This window comes from Notolepis coatsorum, assembly GCF_963971535.1.
Source record: "Notolepis coatsorum genome assembly, chromosome: 5".
In the NCBI taxonomy this organism is placed as follows: Eukaryota; Metazoa; Chordata; class Actinopteri; order Aulopiformes; family Paralepididae; genus Notolepis; species Notolepis coatsorum.
The window spans coordinates 114,598,810-114,617,076 of record NC_140169.1 but is presented as its reverse complement, the minus strand read 5'-3'; the positions used below and the strand labels follow the sequence as shown (position 1 = coordinate 114,617,076).

At 47.5% G+C, this 18,267-nt stretch overlaps 1 protein-coding gene across 1 annotated transcript in view; it reads left to right on the top strand.

Annotated features, from left to right (window-relative positions):
- Positions 1-18,267, top strand: part of LOC311228313 (1-phosphatidylinositol 4,5-bisphosphate phosphodiesterase beta-1-like) — a 397,421-nt gene that overhangs the window by 321,936 nt on the left and 57,218 nt on the right. Inside the window, exons 23-25 of the mRNA XM_084314222.1 lie at positions 1,399-1,531; positions 12,971-13,024; positions 13,565-13,784. Coding sequence (XP_084170348.1) covers positions 1,399-1,531; positions 12,971-13,024; positions 13,565-13,784 — 407 coding nt within the window. The remainder of the gene's footprint in view (positions 1-1,398; positions 1,532-12,970; positions 13,025-13,564; positions 13,785-18,267) is intronic.

Below are 18,267 nucleotides of genomic sequence, written 5' to 3'. Positions count from 1 at the left end.
ATTCACCAAGGACTTACGACAAAAAGGGCTTTCTCTTAGGGCCATTTGAGACCTTTTCGGGCCGATTTTGGGATTCACCAACCGGCCCAATAAAACATATATAATTAATATTATATTATAATATATTGTCTATATTCATGTCTTTCCTGAAAAGGTCTCAAATGGCCCTAAGAGAAAGCCCTTTTTGTCGTAAGTCCGTTGGAGAATGAGATGACTTTATCCTCTTGGAGTTATCACCATGTCCAGGGATTCAACCGATATATGAGGAACTAAAAACAGTGACTTCTTGAGTGAGGCAGGGAGTGTGCTGTTGCCACAGGGTGTCATGCTGAGAGTGGGCTAGCAGAGCTATGTCTACTACAAGGTGTCCATGACACAGGTTATGTCTATGTGATATGTTGTGATGTCATGTGTCTTTACTATTGTCTGTACTGTATGATGCATGTCTGAACACTTCCCCTACCCCCCTACAAGGACCACAATGGAAATAAGCTCTGAGCTTTTTTGTGTCTATCCTTGGCAGTATTCCAGAATGTGCTTCTGTCACATGTTATTTATATATTGTCAAAATAAAGTCAAGTCACGTCAAGGCATATCTCATATAATACCAAAAAAGAGGATATGGAGAGGGCTTCAGCGTTCTTGTTTTGTTTCGGTAGGTGCTCTTTGGATTAAATCCGGGGTAGGGATTCGTTATAGAAGAAAAGTTGAGATCCAAGGCAGCTCTACACATTTTTAAATGCCTTTATTGGTTGGCTTACATTATCACAGTCACAGTATTGTTTTGTCACAGCTACAACACCCTGAAGAAGGCCATGTGTAGGCCGAAACATGTCGGTATTTAAACATTTTCTAAATAATGTAAGCCAACCAATAAAGGCATTTTAAAATTTGTAGAGCTGCCTTGGATCTCAACTTTTCTTCTCATATAATACCATTCTGAAGATACTGACACACTAAAGAAACGTTTCGGGCTTGTAAATACACATTGGGGTTTTAGAACAGGTCTTAGAGGCTTGTGGATCTAAAGTTTTGATTCGGATGAAAATGCCATGGGTGTGGCTTTATACGGGTGGAGCGGGGAACTGGGAAAGACATGTCAACTGCACTGTATTTTACATTCAGCAACATTACTACATGATCTGTATGATGCTTGTTTGACCTTGTATGAATACAAATATATCGTATCATATCGTATAGTATGCAGGGTTAGCAACTTGCTCAGTTGTGTTTTTCCTTAATTGTTGTTGTCGATTGTACTACTGTTAGTCGCTAATCCTTCTGTCGTAAAGTATTTTACATTGAATATATTTCCGTGGGAGTATTAGACGTGAATTTCGTATACTGTCGACAGGTGATTTTGCTCCGCCCATTGACTCTTTGTCATGTGATTGGCAGGTGGAGGCGTGTGGCGACGCCCCCTTGGAGCCTAATGTTGACCAGCCGCCACCGGCAGAGAACGGACTGAGCCACACTCCCACCATCACCCCAAAACCTCCCTCTGTGTGTGGTCAGCAGCCTCAACCCACAGGTGCTGTATACCAACCTGGCACCCTGCTAAATGCACTATCTCACTAAACTGGGGCACTGGGGCAGCCTCAGGGTAAAAACAGGGAATGACACCCCCATCATGAGCACCACATGGCATACAAACTGAGAGACTATTCTTCTTCGTCTCCCCACTAATCAACCACTGATGTTGTTTATATCAACCACAGACCTTCAAACCAACTGGTACACAAAAAGGGTATAATGAGTAAATAAATTGTATAGATTGTGTGTGTAATTGTTGCCTTGTTGAAACATGCAAGCAACTGCATTTGAACTGCTTATAGAGGCCTTTCACAGAATGTTTAGAATGCTCATTTGTCCTCCATGTTGGAAGACATAACAGTTGCTATGTGCAAAACAAAACAACAGATATGTGATAAATATATATGAATGTAATAATTTGGTGTCTTATTACTGGATCTCGTCAACAAGTTACAGTGGAACTTGATATCAGGCTTTTCCAAGTTTTTCCTACTCTACCACTGCACATAATGTAGGCCTTTATCTGAGTGTCACTCTCCTACGCAGAGAGTTGGACAACGTTTTGGAGGCTGTGATGTACAGGCGTAAAGACAGCTCTGCATAGGCTGCTGCAAAAAACTGTCTCATTAGAAAACATAATTAAGTATTAATCGACCACAGGAAAAAAGGTACATAATGTATGTTATTTTATAGCCATAAGAAATATATTTACGTGTTGTACAGTATAAGTAATATATATATAAGTAAAAAAGCGTGTCTGCCTGCCTGTCTCTGTGTTCTGCACCTGGGTTATCACACTAGCAGTGACACACCCAGGTGTAAATAGCTACAGTGGTAAGATACGATGTATCTCTATTGATCACCCAGGTGTAAATAGTTACAGTGATAAGATAAGATGTATCTATTGATCACCCAGGAGTAAATAGCTAGTGATAAGATAAGATGTATCTTTATTGATCACCCAGGTGTAAATAGCTACAGTGATAAGATAATATGTATCTTTATTGATCACCCAGGTGTAAATAGCTACAGTGATAAGATAATATGTATCTGTATTGATCACCCAGGTGTAAATAGCTACAGTGATCAGATAAGATGTATCTATTGATCACCCAATTGTAAATAGCTAGTGATAAGATAAGATGTATCTTTATTGATCACCCAGGAGTAAATAGCTAGTGATAAGATAAGATGTATCTCTATTGATCACCCAGGTGTAAATAGCTACAGTGATAAGATAAGATGTATCTATTGATCACCGAGGTGTAAATAGCTACAGTGATAAGATAAGATGTATCTCTATTTGTAACTGAGGGGTACAATTCCCTGACTGTATTACTAGATATGATACTTACTACCACTACCTTTGTACTTAATATTCGGCCACCCAGTACACGGCATAAATATATTATGATGAACACTGTCACGTAGATGAAACGGATCCAACACAAATGTACGAATTAGAAATAGGTCTTTATTTCTACACAGCGATGGTGTGTAGAGCAAGCACTTAATCAAATCAATCACATTTATGAATGGGAATTAGTATGCACTTTTATGGCAAGAGTATTCGTTGGTATATCAATAGAGAATGTCCAATCTCTGAAGGCGCAGGTGGTACATATACGACCTGGAATAGTTTAAGGAATAACAGCAATGATACTTTAATGATTATATACTGGATACACTAGGGGGGGTTAATCCGGTCGCTTGTAAGCCGACAGGAGTAGGAAGGGGGGGGGGGGTAGAATCCGGCTGCCTCATCCGGCCAAGGGTATCCCAGGTGAACCCACTGTAGTGCCGTTCAATGCGCCGGCGATCCTTGGACCACAGATGAAAGCAGGTGGACTCTTTGTGGGCCGGCGTCCTCCGGTCCACGGAGGAGAGACGTGAAGCGACCTCGTCTTGCAGAGCGTCTCCTCACCTTGCGTCCTCTCCAGGGGGGGGGGGGTTCCAACACACGGCAGTGTCGGGGGTCTTTATCCATGGAATAATCAATGTATACAAAGCATAATCCGTGCCTGGGAAGGCGGGCTGTCGTCGGTAGAATAATCCGGTATACAGGTCCACTCGCTCGTCGGCTCTGGGGCTCCTCGGGTGCAGCTTCACGTGGGGTCAACCACCCTGGATAAGCAGCCAGTTCTCTGCCCGAAACGATGGGGTACTGACTACGGTAGTATTCTCACCGCACGAAGCACTATATATTAACAGACTATTATTAGCTTAATAGACTACGTCCAACTCGACGATATAGTGCCAAATATGACTATTCAAATATTAATATACACGATGTCTCAATACCGATGGTAGGCGAACTTGGCCTTACTCCCACACGTGGCGTCGCGCGTGGCGTCGCGGGGAGGCTTTACGTCTGTGACTCTATTGGAGGGTAAGAAACTGGACTGAAAAGGGAGTCCTACTTTAGTAGCGCAGTATATATACGCACTATGAACAAATAGTCCCATTAGTGGTGCGGTAGCCAGATTCCTACGCGGAACTAGGACTTGTTCGTACATGTTGAGCGGTACGTTTGAACTGGGTCTGAGGGGTATGGCAGCCTGGCACCAAGGTCTCGACCAATAGTAGAATGGAGACTATTATGGGATGTTCAGTAGGCTAGAATGGATATTCAATGCATATTGTACAAGGAATATACAAGGGATATCAAGGAATATTAGAGAATATACAAATACAATTAAATATATATATATAAATAAATATATATATTCGGTTTAATCTGGCCCTTCACAACAGCCACCCCCTGATTGGTCCCAGACCTAATCAGTTAAACAGAGACAGATTAATCGCGTTGTCTATTTACACATAAGGGTTTGCTGTAGGGGTCAGTCAACTTCACAAAGTCATAGGGTTATAGGGTCATGGTCATCATCGATTGTGTCTGGGAGTCGGGGCAGTTCTATGAGCCTCGCCACGGGTCGGGTGTAAGTGCGACCCTGGACAAGCACTTCAGCTGCTCGGACCTTGCCGTCGGCACCGGTGATCACTTTGCTTACGCGGCCGGCCGGCCACATAGCTCTGGGCAGTGATTGATCAATAATCATGACGACTGTTCCTTCTGTCAAATTGTCTCTCTCCTTTACCCACTTCTGGCGGGTCTGTAGAGACGGTAGGTAGTGCAGTAGGAAACTGCTCCAAAACTTGTCGGCTAATACTTGGCTGTACCTCCACATTCGTCGGCCGTTCGCTTCTTCAGGCCGGTACATTGTCTGGGGTAATGCAGGATCTAGCCGCCCCATCAGGAGTGTGTTGGGGTCTGCGGAGATAACAGTGCTCAATCCACAGAACACAGGCTTCTTATTCTCAGCCTCCTCCTGACTGGCTTCCCTCGGGATAGGCGTGGGCCACTCTCCTTCCGGGAGCTTTAGGAATGCTGGGCCGTCACTGTAGACATTGCGACGGGTGAGGTCATCCAGGGGCATCCCCCGGGTGATGACGTCAGCTGGGTTCTGTTTTGTATCAACGTAGCGCCACTCTGTTTCTCCGGTTAACTCTTCGGTTAAGTCTTGAATCTCGGTGACTCTGACTCCCACGAAGACTTTGTACTTGCATGAGTCCGATTTGATCCAGGCGAGTACTGTCGTGGAATCTGACCACAGGATTGTTCTAGACACCGGTATGGTGAGCTCACGTTGGATGAGCGTGGCTAGGTGCGCTCCGGCTAGGGCTGCGCAGAGCTCTAGACGTGGGATAGATTGTTGCTTGCGTGGGGCTATTCTCGAGCGGGCGAGGACAAATGCTGTGTAGATCTCTCCCCCCCTTTCTTGGGCCCGCAAGTAGGCTACTGATCCGTATGCGACCTCTGAGGCGTCACTGAAGACGTGTAAGTCCATTTTACATGTCTCTGGCCTCACCGTGGGTGGGAAGTAGCTTCGGCGCATATTAACGCCTGGGAGTGAGTGGAGCTCCATCTCCCACTCTCTCCAGGTGGATGCAAGGTGTGCGGGAATGGGGTCGTCCCAGCCCTGGTCCTTGTCCCACAATGCTCGTACAATCATTTTTGCCCTGGTGGTGTACGGTAGAATACATCCTAGCGGGTCATATTGTCGGGCGAGTGTTGTGTACACACTCCGTCTGGTGGTCGGCGCCGCCGCCGGCCTTCCCTGCTCCGTAGTCAGGGGCTTGTGTCTGTAGTGAAGCGAATCTGTTTTGAATCGCCACACCAATCCCAGGGTCATCTCCTGGGCTTCTCCCGGGATTGTAGCCATCCAGGTCTCGCTGCTGGCTGCCTTGTCCTCGGAGGAGAGGCTGCGCAGTACTTGCGGATCGCTGCTGGCCCACTGCCTGAGATCAAAGCCGCCTTTGATCAATGAGGCGTGGAGTTTAATCAGGAGAGCCTCGGCTTCTTCCTGGGTTGAAAGGCTTTGTAGACAGTTGTCTACGTAGAAGCTGTTCTTTATCTTTTTTGTGTCGGACCTCTTCGTCCGCTGCTGGGTCCTCTGCTACATGTTTCTGTAGTGCAAATGTAGCACAGCAGGGGCTGCACGTCGTTCCGAAGGGGAGGACTTCCCATTGGTAGATGGCTGGGTGCTCATCTCCTGGCTTCTCTCTCCATAGGAACCGTAACAGGGACTTGTCCTCCTCTACTAATCTCACCTGCAGGAACATTCCTTTAATGTCCCCGCTGATGGCCACCTTTTCCTGGCGGAAGCGGAGTAGAACGCCGAGTAGGGAGGGGCCGAGTGTGGGACCGGGCAGTAACTCTTTATTCAGATTTTGGGATCCGATCTGGTAGCTGCAGTTAAATACTATGCGGTCTTTACCGTTGTGATGGACCTTGTGGTGAGGCACGTACCACGATTCAGTGGTCTGGTCAGCCTCTTTAATGTCCATCTTTGTGACGTGTCCCGCTGTGATGAGCTTCTCAATCTCAGCGCGGTATACACTCTCTTGGGCGGGGTTCTTGGCTAAGCGCCGCTCCGTGTTCAGCAGGTACCGTTCTGTGGCGTCTGTCTTGGCGTGGAAAGTAGGCATTCCTTCTCGCCGCAGGAGTGGCGTGGCGTATCTCAACACGCCGTTGACCGGGACTCTCTTGGTCCCTGTCTCGAGGAGGTGAATGGCGTAAATGTCATCTTTAGAGCGAATGTCTTTCTTTCCGTTCTTAAAGGGCATTTGTTCCGAGGTCCATAGCCGCTCTACGTGTTGCAGGAGTGCGGTTTCTCCCTCTGTGACTCGGGAGTGGAGACATCTAGTGGCTGTACTTCGGTTGAGAGATTTGGCGAGCGGGCCTTGGAGAGTCCATCCCAAACGGGTCTCGACTGCTGCAGGACAGCCTCGGGGTCCGGTATGAACCTGGTCTATCGGGACAATGAGGTCTGCATGGTCGGAGCCTATCAACAGGGTCGGCATAGCATTGTCTATGAGCGGGATCGGTAACTTGCGCAGATGTGCATATTTCTCCATCAGCTTGGCGACGGGGTATATGTACCGCGACAGTCCTATTTCTTGGCTGGTGAAAGCGTCTGTAATCTGGTACCGTCGCTCAGGCTGGCCGCTTGCTGCGATAGAGAATGAGACATTCTCGCCCTTTATCGTCTTCAAATCTCGTCTTATTGTCCGAATTGTCATTTGGGTTTCGCTTCCCCGCAGCCCTAGCTGGGCCGCAGCGGAGGCGAGCAGAAGGGTCTTCTCGGACCCGTCATCGAGGACGGCGTAAGTGTCCAGGACTTTATTCTGGTAGCTTAGTGTCACACGCACTACTTTTAGGAGTACTCGGGCTCCACTGCTGCTGGCGGGATCGATGTACATGACGCTCGCTTTGCTGCTGGATGGTGCGGGTGAAGGGCGCCGTCTGTTACTGTCGTGAAGTATGTCCAGATGGGCTCCATCGCACTTGGTGCACCTTTTCTTTAAGCGGCATTCGGCTGCCATGTGTGAGCGCGCACAGCGAAAACAGCGCTTGTTGGACTTTATCCATTGACTTGCTTCCTCCGCGTTCAGCTTGGGGAAGGAGTCACATTGCGCTAGCCAGTGTTCTTTCTCACAGTAGGGGCACACTATCTTCCACTTCTCCGTTCTGGAGGGGGTACTGTGGCTCCTGCTGCTCGGTACTGACTCCGATTGGTGCATCACAGTCACCGATCTTCTTCCATCATTTAGTCGTCTGGTTCCTTCTCTGGAGCCAGGGGTGCTCCGTCCGAATGTATCTAGCCGTAGGCTGCTGACTTCTCTCGCCAGGAAGTCTGCTAGATCGAGGAGGTTCGGTTCGGGGCCATTCGGGTCTCGGTGGTCTCTCTGCCGCCTAAAACGCTCCTGTCGAGCGGGCGGCAGCTTCTCCAAGATCCTTTCCACATTTGAGTTGGCGTAAAGTTCATGCCTCCCCTTCTCTCTCTGCGCTCCCAACATCCCTACCAGGGACTGCACTCTGATGGACAGGTCGTCCAGTGCTCGATTGTCTATTGCTGGGGGTAAGCGGTCGATGTGTCGGATCTCCTGGATCACGTAATCCCATATGCGCCCATACCTCTGGTCCAATGCTACCAGCGCTGCTGTGTATGGGGTGGTGGAAGTCGCGTAGGCGAGCGCTATATTATGTGCACGGGGTACCTTTAAGTGCTTCAGTAGGATGGCGTATTTATGGCGTTCATCCAATACATCCACCAACATGGTCTCCAGACACATGCAGAGTTCTGTATACTGGGCCCGGTTCTCTTGGGTGAAGTCGGGTACCATAGGCGTGCCAATGTATGACGCTGACTGTGGATACATCGGCGAGCGTTGGGGGAGAGGCCTCCCAGGCGAGTCTCCTCCCGCTCCTTGGTATGGGCTGGTACCGGCAGTGTACCATGGCCCGCTTGTCCAGGTGCTGTTCCTCGGTGCGGGTCGTGCGTCGTGCTCACCCGTGTATAGAGTCGGGGGTCTGTAGCGCAGCTCCGCGGGAGTATAGCCTGGGCTGTACCGGACCTCCTGGTCCGGTAGAGTACTGTGCTGTCGTCGGGCGTGGTTCTCCTCCTCTTCCTCTTCGTCTTCAGTTAGGTCATCCAGTGCTTGTCGTCTCTGGTTTAGCCTCTCCACAGGATATGCTGCTCCTTCCCGGTTGCTAGGTCTCGCTTGGACCGGTGGGGGGAGGTGGTCTGTGGGGGGTATAGACCTCGTCTGTTGGTCAAGTTCAGGGTTGTTTACTCGGCTAGGGGATGCCGCCCTGGAGGTGTGTCTAGACGAGTTCCTGGAGCCTCTGGCGGAGGGAGAGGGTGTTGTCCGTCTGATCAGCTGTTCTATTAGTTGCGCTTGCTGTCTGTCGCGCTCTGCGTCCCGTAGAGCACCAGCAGCTGCTCGCTGGCTGTCTGCTCGGTCTCGGGCCACATTCTCTTCCCTCTGAATGCGTCTTATTTCTAGACGTATATGCTCTTCTTCGCTCCGCTGCTGGAACTGCAGTCGGTCGCGTTCAGCAGCGGCGTTCAGGCTGATGAGGAAGGCCTGCTGTAGGGTCCTCTCTGCCTCGCTGGGGGAAGGCGGTTGTATAGGGGAGCCTTCCCTCGGGGTACTCCTTGCGGAGCCTTGGAGCTCTATCTCCACGGTGCTCTCCCCGTCTTCTTCCGTGCCGAGTTCTGTCTCGGTAGCGTTGTATTCCTCCCGGGACTCATCGGGGACTACTTCTTCAGTACTGGCGGGGTGTGAAGTCATGTCTGGTTCCCACTGGTCCCCACCGTGAACTTGGTCAGTTACATTAGAACCCGTAGGGGCCTCTATGGTCGGGGTAGTCTGGGCGTTGGGGTTAGACATACTTTTACTTTCTAGTTTTACCGCGTTTACTGTTAGTAGAAGACTAGGTTGTTGACTGACAGCGTAAGCCTCTAAGTACTGAGGGAGCCGTCGTTCGCGCTGCGGGCGTTGGTTAGGAGGATCGTTTCGTGGAGTGTTCATCATAGGCCATTTCAATATTAATAACACTATATTAATGTTACACTAATTACCCTCCGGCTCGAAGGACCAATTGTAACTGAGGGGTACAATTCCCTGACTGTATTACTAGATATGATACTTACTACCACTACCTTTGTACTTAATATTCGGCCACCCAGTACACGGCATAAATATATTATGATGAACACTGTCACGTAGATGAAACGGATCCAACACAAATGTACGAATTAGAAATAGGTCTTTATTTCTACACAGCGATGGTGTGTAGAGCAAGCACTTAATCAAATCAATCACATTTATGAATGGGAATTAGTATGCACTTTTATGGCAAGAGTATTCGTCGGTATATCAATAGAGAATGTCCAATCTCTGAAGGCGCAGGTGGTACATATACGACCTGGAATAGTTTAAGGAATAACAGCAATGATACTTTAATGATTATATACTGGATACACTAGGGGGGGTTAATCCGGTCGCTTGTAAGCCGACAGGAGTAGGAAGGGGGGGGGGGGGGGGTAGAATCCGGCTGCCTCATCCGGCCAAGGGTATCCCAGGTGAACCCACTGTAGTGCCGTTCAATGCGCCGGCGATCCTTGGACCACAGATGAAAGCAGGTGGACTCTTTGTGGGCCGGCGTCCTCCGGTCCACGGAGGAGAGACGTGAAGCGACCTCGTCTTGCAGAGCGTCTCCTCACCTTGCGTCCTCTCCAGGGGGGGGGGTTCCAACACACGGCAGTGTCGGGGGTCTTTATCCATGGAATAATCAATGTATACAAAGCATAATCCGTGCCTGGGAAGGCGGGCTGTCGTCGGTAGAATAATCCGGTATACAGGTCCACTCGCTCGTCGGCTCTGGGGCTCCTCGGGTGCAGCTTCACGTGGGGTCAACCACCCTGGATAAGCAGCCAGTTCTCTGCCCGAAACGATGGGGTACTGACTACGGTAGTATTCTCACCGCACGAAGCACTATATATTAACAGACTATTATTAGCTTAATAGACTACGTCCAACTCGACGATATAGTGCCAAATATGACTATTCAAATATTAATATACACGATGTCTCAATACCGATGGTAGGCGAACTTGGCCTTACTCCCACACGTGGCGTCGCGGGGAGGCTTTACGTCTGTGACTCTATTGGAGGGTAAGAAACTGGACTGAAAAGGGAGTCCTACTTTAGTAGCGCAGTATATATACGCACTATGAACAAATAGTCCCATTAGTGGTGCGGTAGCCAGATTCCTACGCGGAACTAGGACTTGTTCGTACATGTTGAGCGGTACGTTTGAACTGGGTCTGAGGGGTATGGCAGCCTGGCACCAAGGTCTCGACCAATAGTAGAATGGAGACTATTATGGGATGTTCAGTAGGCTAGAATGGATATTCAATGCATATTGTACAAGGAATATACAAGGGATATCAAGGAATATTAGAGAATATACAAATACAATTAAATATATATATATAAATAAATATATATATTCGGTTTAATCTGGCCCTTCACAACACTATTGATCACCCAGGTGTAAATAGCTAGTGATAAGATAAGATGTATCTTTATTGATCACCCAGGTGTAAATAGCTACAGTGATAAGATAATATGTATCTTTATTGATCACCCAGGTGTAAATAGCTACAGTGATAAGATAAGATGTATCTTTATTGATCACCCATGTGTAAATAGCTACAGTGATAAGATAAGATGTATCTCTATTGATCACCCAGGTCACGTGTAAATAGTTACAGTGATAAGATAAGATGCATCTCTATTGATCATCCAGGTGTAAATAGCTACAGTGATAAGATAAGATGTATCTGTATTGATCACCCAGGTGTAAATAGCTACAGTGATAAGATAAGATGTATCTTTATTGATCACCCAGGTGTAAATAGTTACAGTGATAAGATAAGATGTATCTCTAATTGATCACCCAGGTGTAAATAGCTACAGTGATAAGATGTCTCTTTATTGATCACCCATAGGAGAAATTAAATGATATGCAGCAACACAAGGGAATGTAGTTAATACAAAATAAATATATTTGCATAAATACATATACATATACAAAAGTAAGAAACAAATAAAATAGGAATAATAGATACTGTACAATAATATATATATATGTGTGGATATATATATGTGCAACATCTGTGTGTATATACTGTATGTATAACTCCAGACTACAGACACCTGGGTGCTAATAGCATCTGCCTTTCTTTCAAAAGTGGTTGCCAGTGGTTACTAGCGGAAAAAAGAGAACTACACAAACATTCCGTGCAATGCCTATATTGCCTCGCTACACAAATCACTTTAGAGCATGTTTGCACATTTCAATAATCCTGGATACACTTTCATCCCAAATTGCAATATGGTGTTCGGAACATTTCATTCTCCCGTCCTGGACAACTTCCGTTCCCAAAGGGTCTATAATAAGTATAGTCTGCTTGTTATTCACACACATGGTCACATGCAGCCTGAGAACAGTCTGAGAACAGATGTCCTTGGGAAAGTAAATTGATTTTGATCCACCGACTCAGGCATTTTTTTTTCTTTCTTGTTTTTCTTTTTTTCCATTTGTTTTCAGTTTAGTTTCCAGAGTGGGTTCGTTTTAGTTTTAGTTATATTGTTAAATTTTTTTTTGTTTTTGTTTATTTTTATTTTTTTATCAGTTTCAGTAATAGTTTTAGTCATTTATTTGTTGTTGTTTTTGTAATATAAGAAGTTTGGGTATTGTGTAATACAAACACTTTGCAAAGGTAACATGTCATGTACATCCTAGTCTCGATGAACATTATGCACCAATCCCTCCTCAGACATTTACATTTAGTAATTTAGCTGACGCTTTTATCCAAAGCGACTTGTTGTGTTGACACATTTTACCAAACTGACAAAACTTGACTAAAACTAAAGACATTTCCTGTATATTTTTATTAAATTGTTTTGTTTGTTTTGTCAAGTCAAGTGTTCCTTATTAAATCCCTTAGGGAAATCCAGGTGTCATAATAATAGTAATAGAGTAATAATAATAGTAATAATAGAGTAGAACATAATACAACAATAATAGTTGAATGGCAGTATATTATATTAGTAATAATAATAATAATAATAATAATAATAATAATAATAATAATAATAATAATAATAATAATAATAATAATAATAATAATAATAATAATAATAATAATAATAATAATAATAATAATAATAATAATAATAATAATAATAATAATAATAATAATAATAATAATAATAATAATAATAATAATAATAATAATAATAATAATAATAATAATAATAATAATAATAATAATAATAATAATAATAATAATAATAATAATAATAATAATAATAATAATAATAATAATAATAATAATAATAATAATAATATAAGTATATAGTATAAGTATAAAGTAAATATATAGTAAAGTTTTCTTCACACTTCAAATACTTTTAGTGTTAGTTTTAGTTAACAGTATGTGTACCGACAGCTACAAAGGTTGCCACCTAACCATGACAACTGGGTTTACTTTTATCTATTGTTATTTCACACCAGGTACACTGAAACCGACAGTGAAGAGTGAAGACATCGTCCATAGTGTCCTCACCGGTAAGACCTGCATCCACAACCTCAAGTGTACTTGAAAGGAACATTTCAGCCAAACACAGAATTCACATACTGTAAAAAAAAAAATCTTTTATTTTGGGCAATTCAATCAATGTACTAGCTCTTTCTCAAAGCTAGCTATCCAAAGAACCAAGATTAATCTGTGATGTCATCAAGTTTTTATATATTTTTTGTAGCTTTCCCATTGACAGTGAGTCGTAGATGGATTTTTTGGACGTGTGTGCGTTTGAGCTTTTTTAGTTATTGTTATCATCAAGAGTCTTATTCCTATAGCTGTGCCAGAGACAGAGACATCGTCCAGTATCATAGTAATTAAACAAAATGTGTTAGGGTGGACTTTTGCACCAAGTTGCATTCAAGTTGCATCTGTGCTTCAACTCACAATATCCTCATAATGTGAACGAATGAGAAGTTGAGATTTCATGAACAGAACGAATTAGCAGACTTTCCTGAAATATCTCCACTCTCTCTCCCCCCCCCTAACACCGACCCCCCTGACACCGCCCCCCACCCCACTCCCAGAGATGGAGGGCCAGACGCTGGAGGAGCTGAAGCAGCAGAAGGGGTTTGTTCGGGAGCAGAGGAGGCAGTACAAGGAGCTGAAGGAGCTGGTCCGTAAGCACCACCGCAAGACCAGCGAGCTGATCAAGGAGCACACGGGCCGGGCCGGCGAGCTGCAGAACCAGCACCACAGGCGCCGCTCCATCCTGCAGAAGAGCCACAAACGAGACGGTAAGAAAAGGTAGGTAGAATCTCCTTCTCCTCTCTCTCTCTCTCTCTCTCTCTCTCTCTCTCTCTCTCTCTCTCTCTCTCTCTCTCTCTCTCTCCCTCTCTCTCACACACACACACACTTTATCTCTCTCTCACTCTCTCTACCACCTCCTCCCCTATCTCTGACTACTCCTCCTGCTGTTCTATCTCTCCTCCCCTCTATGACCTTTTCATCTCACTGCTGTGTTCCTCTGATATGTGTCCTGCTTTCGAATGTCTTTTAATTTTTTCTTTCTTTCTTTCTTTCTTTCTTTCTTGTTCCTGTCTTGGGCCCCCTCTCGTTCAGTCTCTCTCTCCTTCTCTTTCTCTCTCTCTCTCTCCCTCTCTAGCCCAATCCCAATCCCCCCCCCCCCCCCCCTTGGCCCTACCACTTGGCCCTACCACTTGGCCCTACCCATCCATTTTGCACGTGGCCACACGGGGTCGGGTGTCCAGATTTGTGGTCTAGGGGTAGCATAGTGGTGATGTAGCCCTCCAACTGGCCTTATTGTTATGGTTTGTAACCGACCCCAATCGCACAACACAAGACAGGTATGAGAGTAAGCCAAGAACGGGCATTTATTGAAAACAATCAGAAAAAAGGCACTGTCCCTTTAAGGGAGAACACCACTACTGGATAAACAAGAAAAGGGAAAGGCCCAGTGCCTTTAAGAGGCGAGCTGGCTAAGGGGAAGGCAAAGGGAAGGCTAAAGGAAAACAGGGCCGGGGCAAGGGACAAGGCAGGAACAGGGAGGAACTAGGAGGAACTGGACAGGGAGGACTAGGAGGACTAGAGAGGGGAGACAGGGACAGGGGCCCGCGGAGGCGGGCTGGGGACAGGGAGGACTGGGAGGACTAGATAGGGAGGACTAGGAGGACTAGGGAAAAACAGGGTAAGGCCTTGGAACAGGGCGAGGGCTGGAGCTGCATACTGGGACAGAGTAAACAGGGTCAGGCCTTGGAAAAAGCAATAATGAGGTTGCTGCACTGCAGCTTCTCCCGGGATGGTAGTCTGGGGAAGCAGGTGGGAACATCAGAGCCGCTCTGCAGACTTCTCTCGGCAGATCTCCGAGGTGGGTAAACGGGGCCGAGAGGGAGAGAGGAGTGGGTTAGCTCAGAGTACAATGGGGAAAACAGAGCAGGTGCAGGAGAGGTGACTAGTCCCAAAAACAGAGTTATCAAGGTGACAGAATCTTCGGTGTATATACACACTGTGAGTAAACGTCCCAAACACAATCCAAGTGAATAAAATCTCTTCGGTGTGAAAACACACAGTGAGGCGATGTAAAGGCCAAAATATTATCCCAATGAAAACAATCCAAAAATGGCTAAAACGCTGGGTGAGTGACTGTCTGATAAAAGCTGGAAATCTTCAGTGTTTTAAAACACACGAAAAACGGAATTGGATCAAAGACAGTCATAAAAAACTCACCCAGGCGTTGTGCGTAAAGAGCGTTGGAACAGAACGGGGCGAGAGCGTCGCCACCGGGGAACCGGTTGTTCAAGCGGAGGTCAGAGTGGTGCGCGACTGCTTGGAGTACGCGCCGGTACGAAGGGCGCATCAGGCGCGGAGGTCTGAGTGGTGCGCGACTGCTTGGAGTGCGCGCCGGTACAGAGGACGCATCTGGAGTGCGTCTGCGCGGAAGAGCGTGCCAGGCTCGGAGGTCTGGATGGTGAAGATCTGGATGCGCGCCTGGAGTGAAGAGCGCATCTGCTGCGTGGAGGTCTGGATGCGCGCCTGGTTGGAGTGCGCGCCGGTTCGGAGGACGCATCTGGAGTGCGTCTGCACGGAAGAGCGCGCCAGGCTCGGAGGTCTGGATGAGCGTCAGGACGTCTGCTGCGCGGGGGTCTGAAGTGGAACACTGGGAAGCCTCCCGTGGAAGTCTAGAGAGCGCAGTCCAGTGTCTACCTCAGGCAACGGCGACAGGAGGCGAAGGCTGGAGCGCATGTCACGCCGGAGATGAAAACAGCATAAACAGACAGAGGACCTCCCGAAGGAGTCCTGGTGATAGAGAATATGATACCGAATGAAACGGCATGTTACGGCACGACCCGACCAGGAACAGAGGGGAAGAGCCAGGTACTTAAAGCCCACAGGGGAACCAATTAGAATGCACCACAGGTGCGTGAAGGTAATTGATACTTGAAACTAAAGTGTGTGTTCGGCACAAGACCAATCAAACACACAATGACAGGTAGACCAAGGTGTGGCCGCTGAGAGCAAACGAGAGTAACGAACGCGAGGGTGGGGGCTAGTGAGGTGAGTGAGAAGGGAATTCCTTAACAGTAGGCTTAAAGGAACAGAGAGAGTAGGTGAGCAGCGGACAAAACCTCACAGTACCCCCCCCTCAACGGGAGCCACCCGGCGACCCAAAAATACAGACAGAGTGGCAGGGGACAAAACAAGGCAAAAAACAAAAGGTACTGGGCCAAGCCAGCAGGGGAAGCCACAACAAAAGTGGGGCTAGCAAAAGAACAGGGTAGCCGAGGGGTAACTAGAGGAGCAGAGGGGTAACCATGGTAGCTGAGGGGTAACCAGAGGAGCTGAGGGGTAACCATGGTAGCTGAGGGGTAAGTAGGGTAGCTGAGGGGTAACCAGAGGAGCTGAGGGGCAACTAGAGGAGCTGAGCGGTAACTAAGAGGAGCACCGGGAAAAGGGCTAGCAGAGGGAAAGGGGTAGCTGCCAGGGCACTGATAGCTACAGGGCCTATGCTAGCTGTACTGCTACATTAACATAGAGGCTGCGCTAGCTGCCGGAGTTAGGCTGGCAGACAGGGCTGGACCAGCATGAGAGAACAAGCTAGCTGGAAGGACAGTCCTAGCTGCGGGGAACTGACCTTGCTAGCTGAAGGGGCAGTCCTAGCAGTGGGAGAAAAACTGACATTGCTAGCTGAAAGGGCAGTCCTAGCAGTGGGAAAAAAACTGACTCTGCTAGCTGAAGGGGCAGTCCTAGCAGTGGGAAAAAACTGACCTTGCTAGCTGAAAGGGCAGTCCTAGCAGTGGGAAGGCTACACAAAAAGTGGAGGCCATGCAGAGGGACCGGGTTAGCTGCCTGGGCATGGCTAGCTACAGGGCCTATGCCAGCTGCAAGGACTGCATTAACATAGAGGCTGTGCTAACAGCCGGGGCTAAGCTAGCTGACTGGGGCCATGCAGAGGGACTGGGTTAGCTGCCAGGGCATGGCTAGCTACAGGGCCCATGCCAGCAGCAAGGGCTGCATTAACATAGAGGCTGTGCTAGCAGCCGGGGCTAAGCTAGCAGACTGGGGCCCTGCTGAGGGACTGGGTTAGCTGCCTGGGCATGGCTAGCTACAGGGCCTATGCCAGCAGCAAGGGCTGCATTAACATAGAGGCTGTGCTAGCAGCCAGGGCAAAGCTAGCAGACAGGGGCCATGCTGGTAGTAGAGGCCTAACAAGCTGCAGGGGAGTCAAACAGGGCTAACAGGGAAGCCAACAGGGCTAACATGGGAGCTAACCGGGGAGACTAACAAGCTAACAGGGGAGCTAACAGGGCCAACAGGGGAGAAACAAAAAAAAGGCAAACTCAACCACACCGTCTGTGCTGGCTGGGGTCGTCGATTGGTCGGGTCGTACTGTTATGGTTTGTAACCGACCCCAATCGCACAACACAAGACAGGTATGAGAGTAAGCCAAGAACGGGCATTTATTGAAAACAATCAGAAAAAAGGCACTGTCCCTTTAAGGGAGAACACCACTACTGGATAAACAAGAAAAGGGAAAGGCCCAGTGCCTTTAAGAGGCGAGCTGGCTAAGGGGAAGGCAAAGGGAAGGCTAAAGGAAAACAGGGCCGGGGCAAGGGACAAGGCAGGAACAGGGAGGAACTAGGAGGAACTGGACAGGGAGGACTAGGAGGACTAGAGAGGGGAGACAGGGACAGGGGCCCGCGGAGGCGGGCTGGGGACAGGGAGGACTGGGAGGACTAGATAGGGAGGACTAGGAGGACTAGGGAAAAACAGGGTAAGGCCTTGGAACAGGGCGAGGGCTGGAGCTGCATACTGGGACAGAGTAAACAGGGTCAGGCCTTGGAAAAAGCAATAATGAGGTTGCTGCACTGCAGCTTCTCCCGGGATGGTAGTCTGGGGAAGCAGGTGGGAACATCAGAGCCGCTCTGCAGACTTCTCTCGGCAGATCTCCGAGGTGGGTAAACGGGGCCGAGAGGGAGAGAGGAGTGGGTTAGCTCAGAGTACAATGGGGAAAACAGAGCAGGTGCAGGAGAGGTGACTAGTCCCAAAAACAGAGTTATCAAGGTGACAGAATCTTCGGTGTATATACACACTGTGAGTAAACGTCCCAAACACAATCCAAGTGAATAAAATCTCTTCGGTGTGAAAACACACAGTGAGGCGATGTAAAGGCCAAAATATTATCCCAATGAAAACAATCCAAAAATGGCTAAAACGCTGGGTGAGTGACTGTCTGATAAAAGCTGGAAATCTTCAGTGTTTTAAAACACAC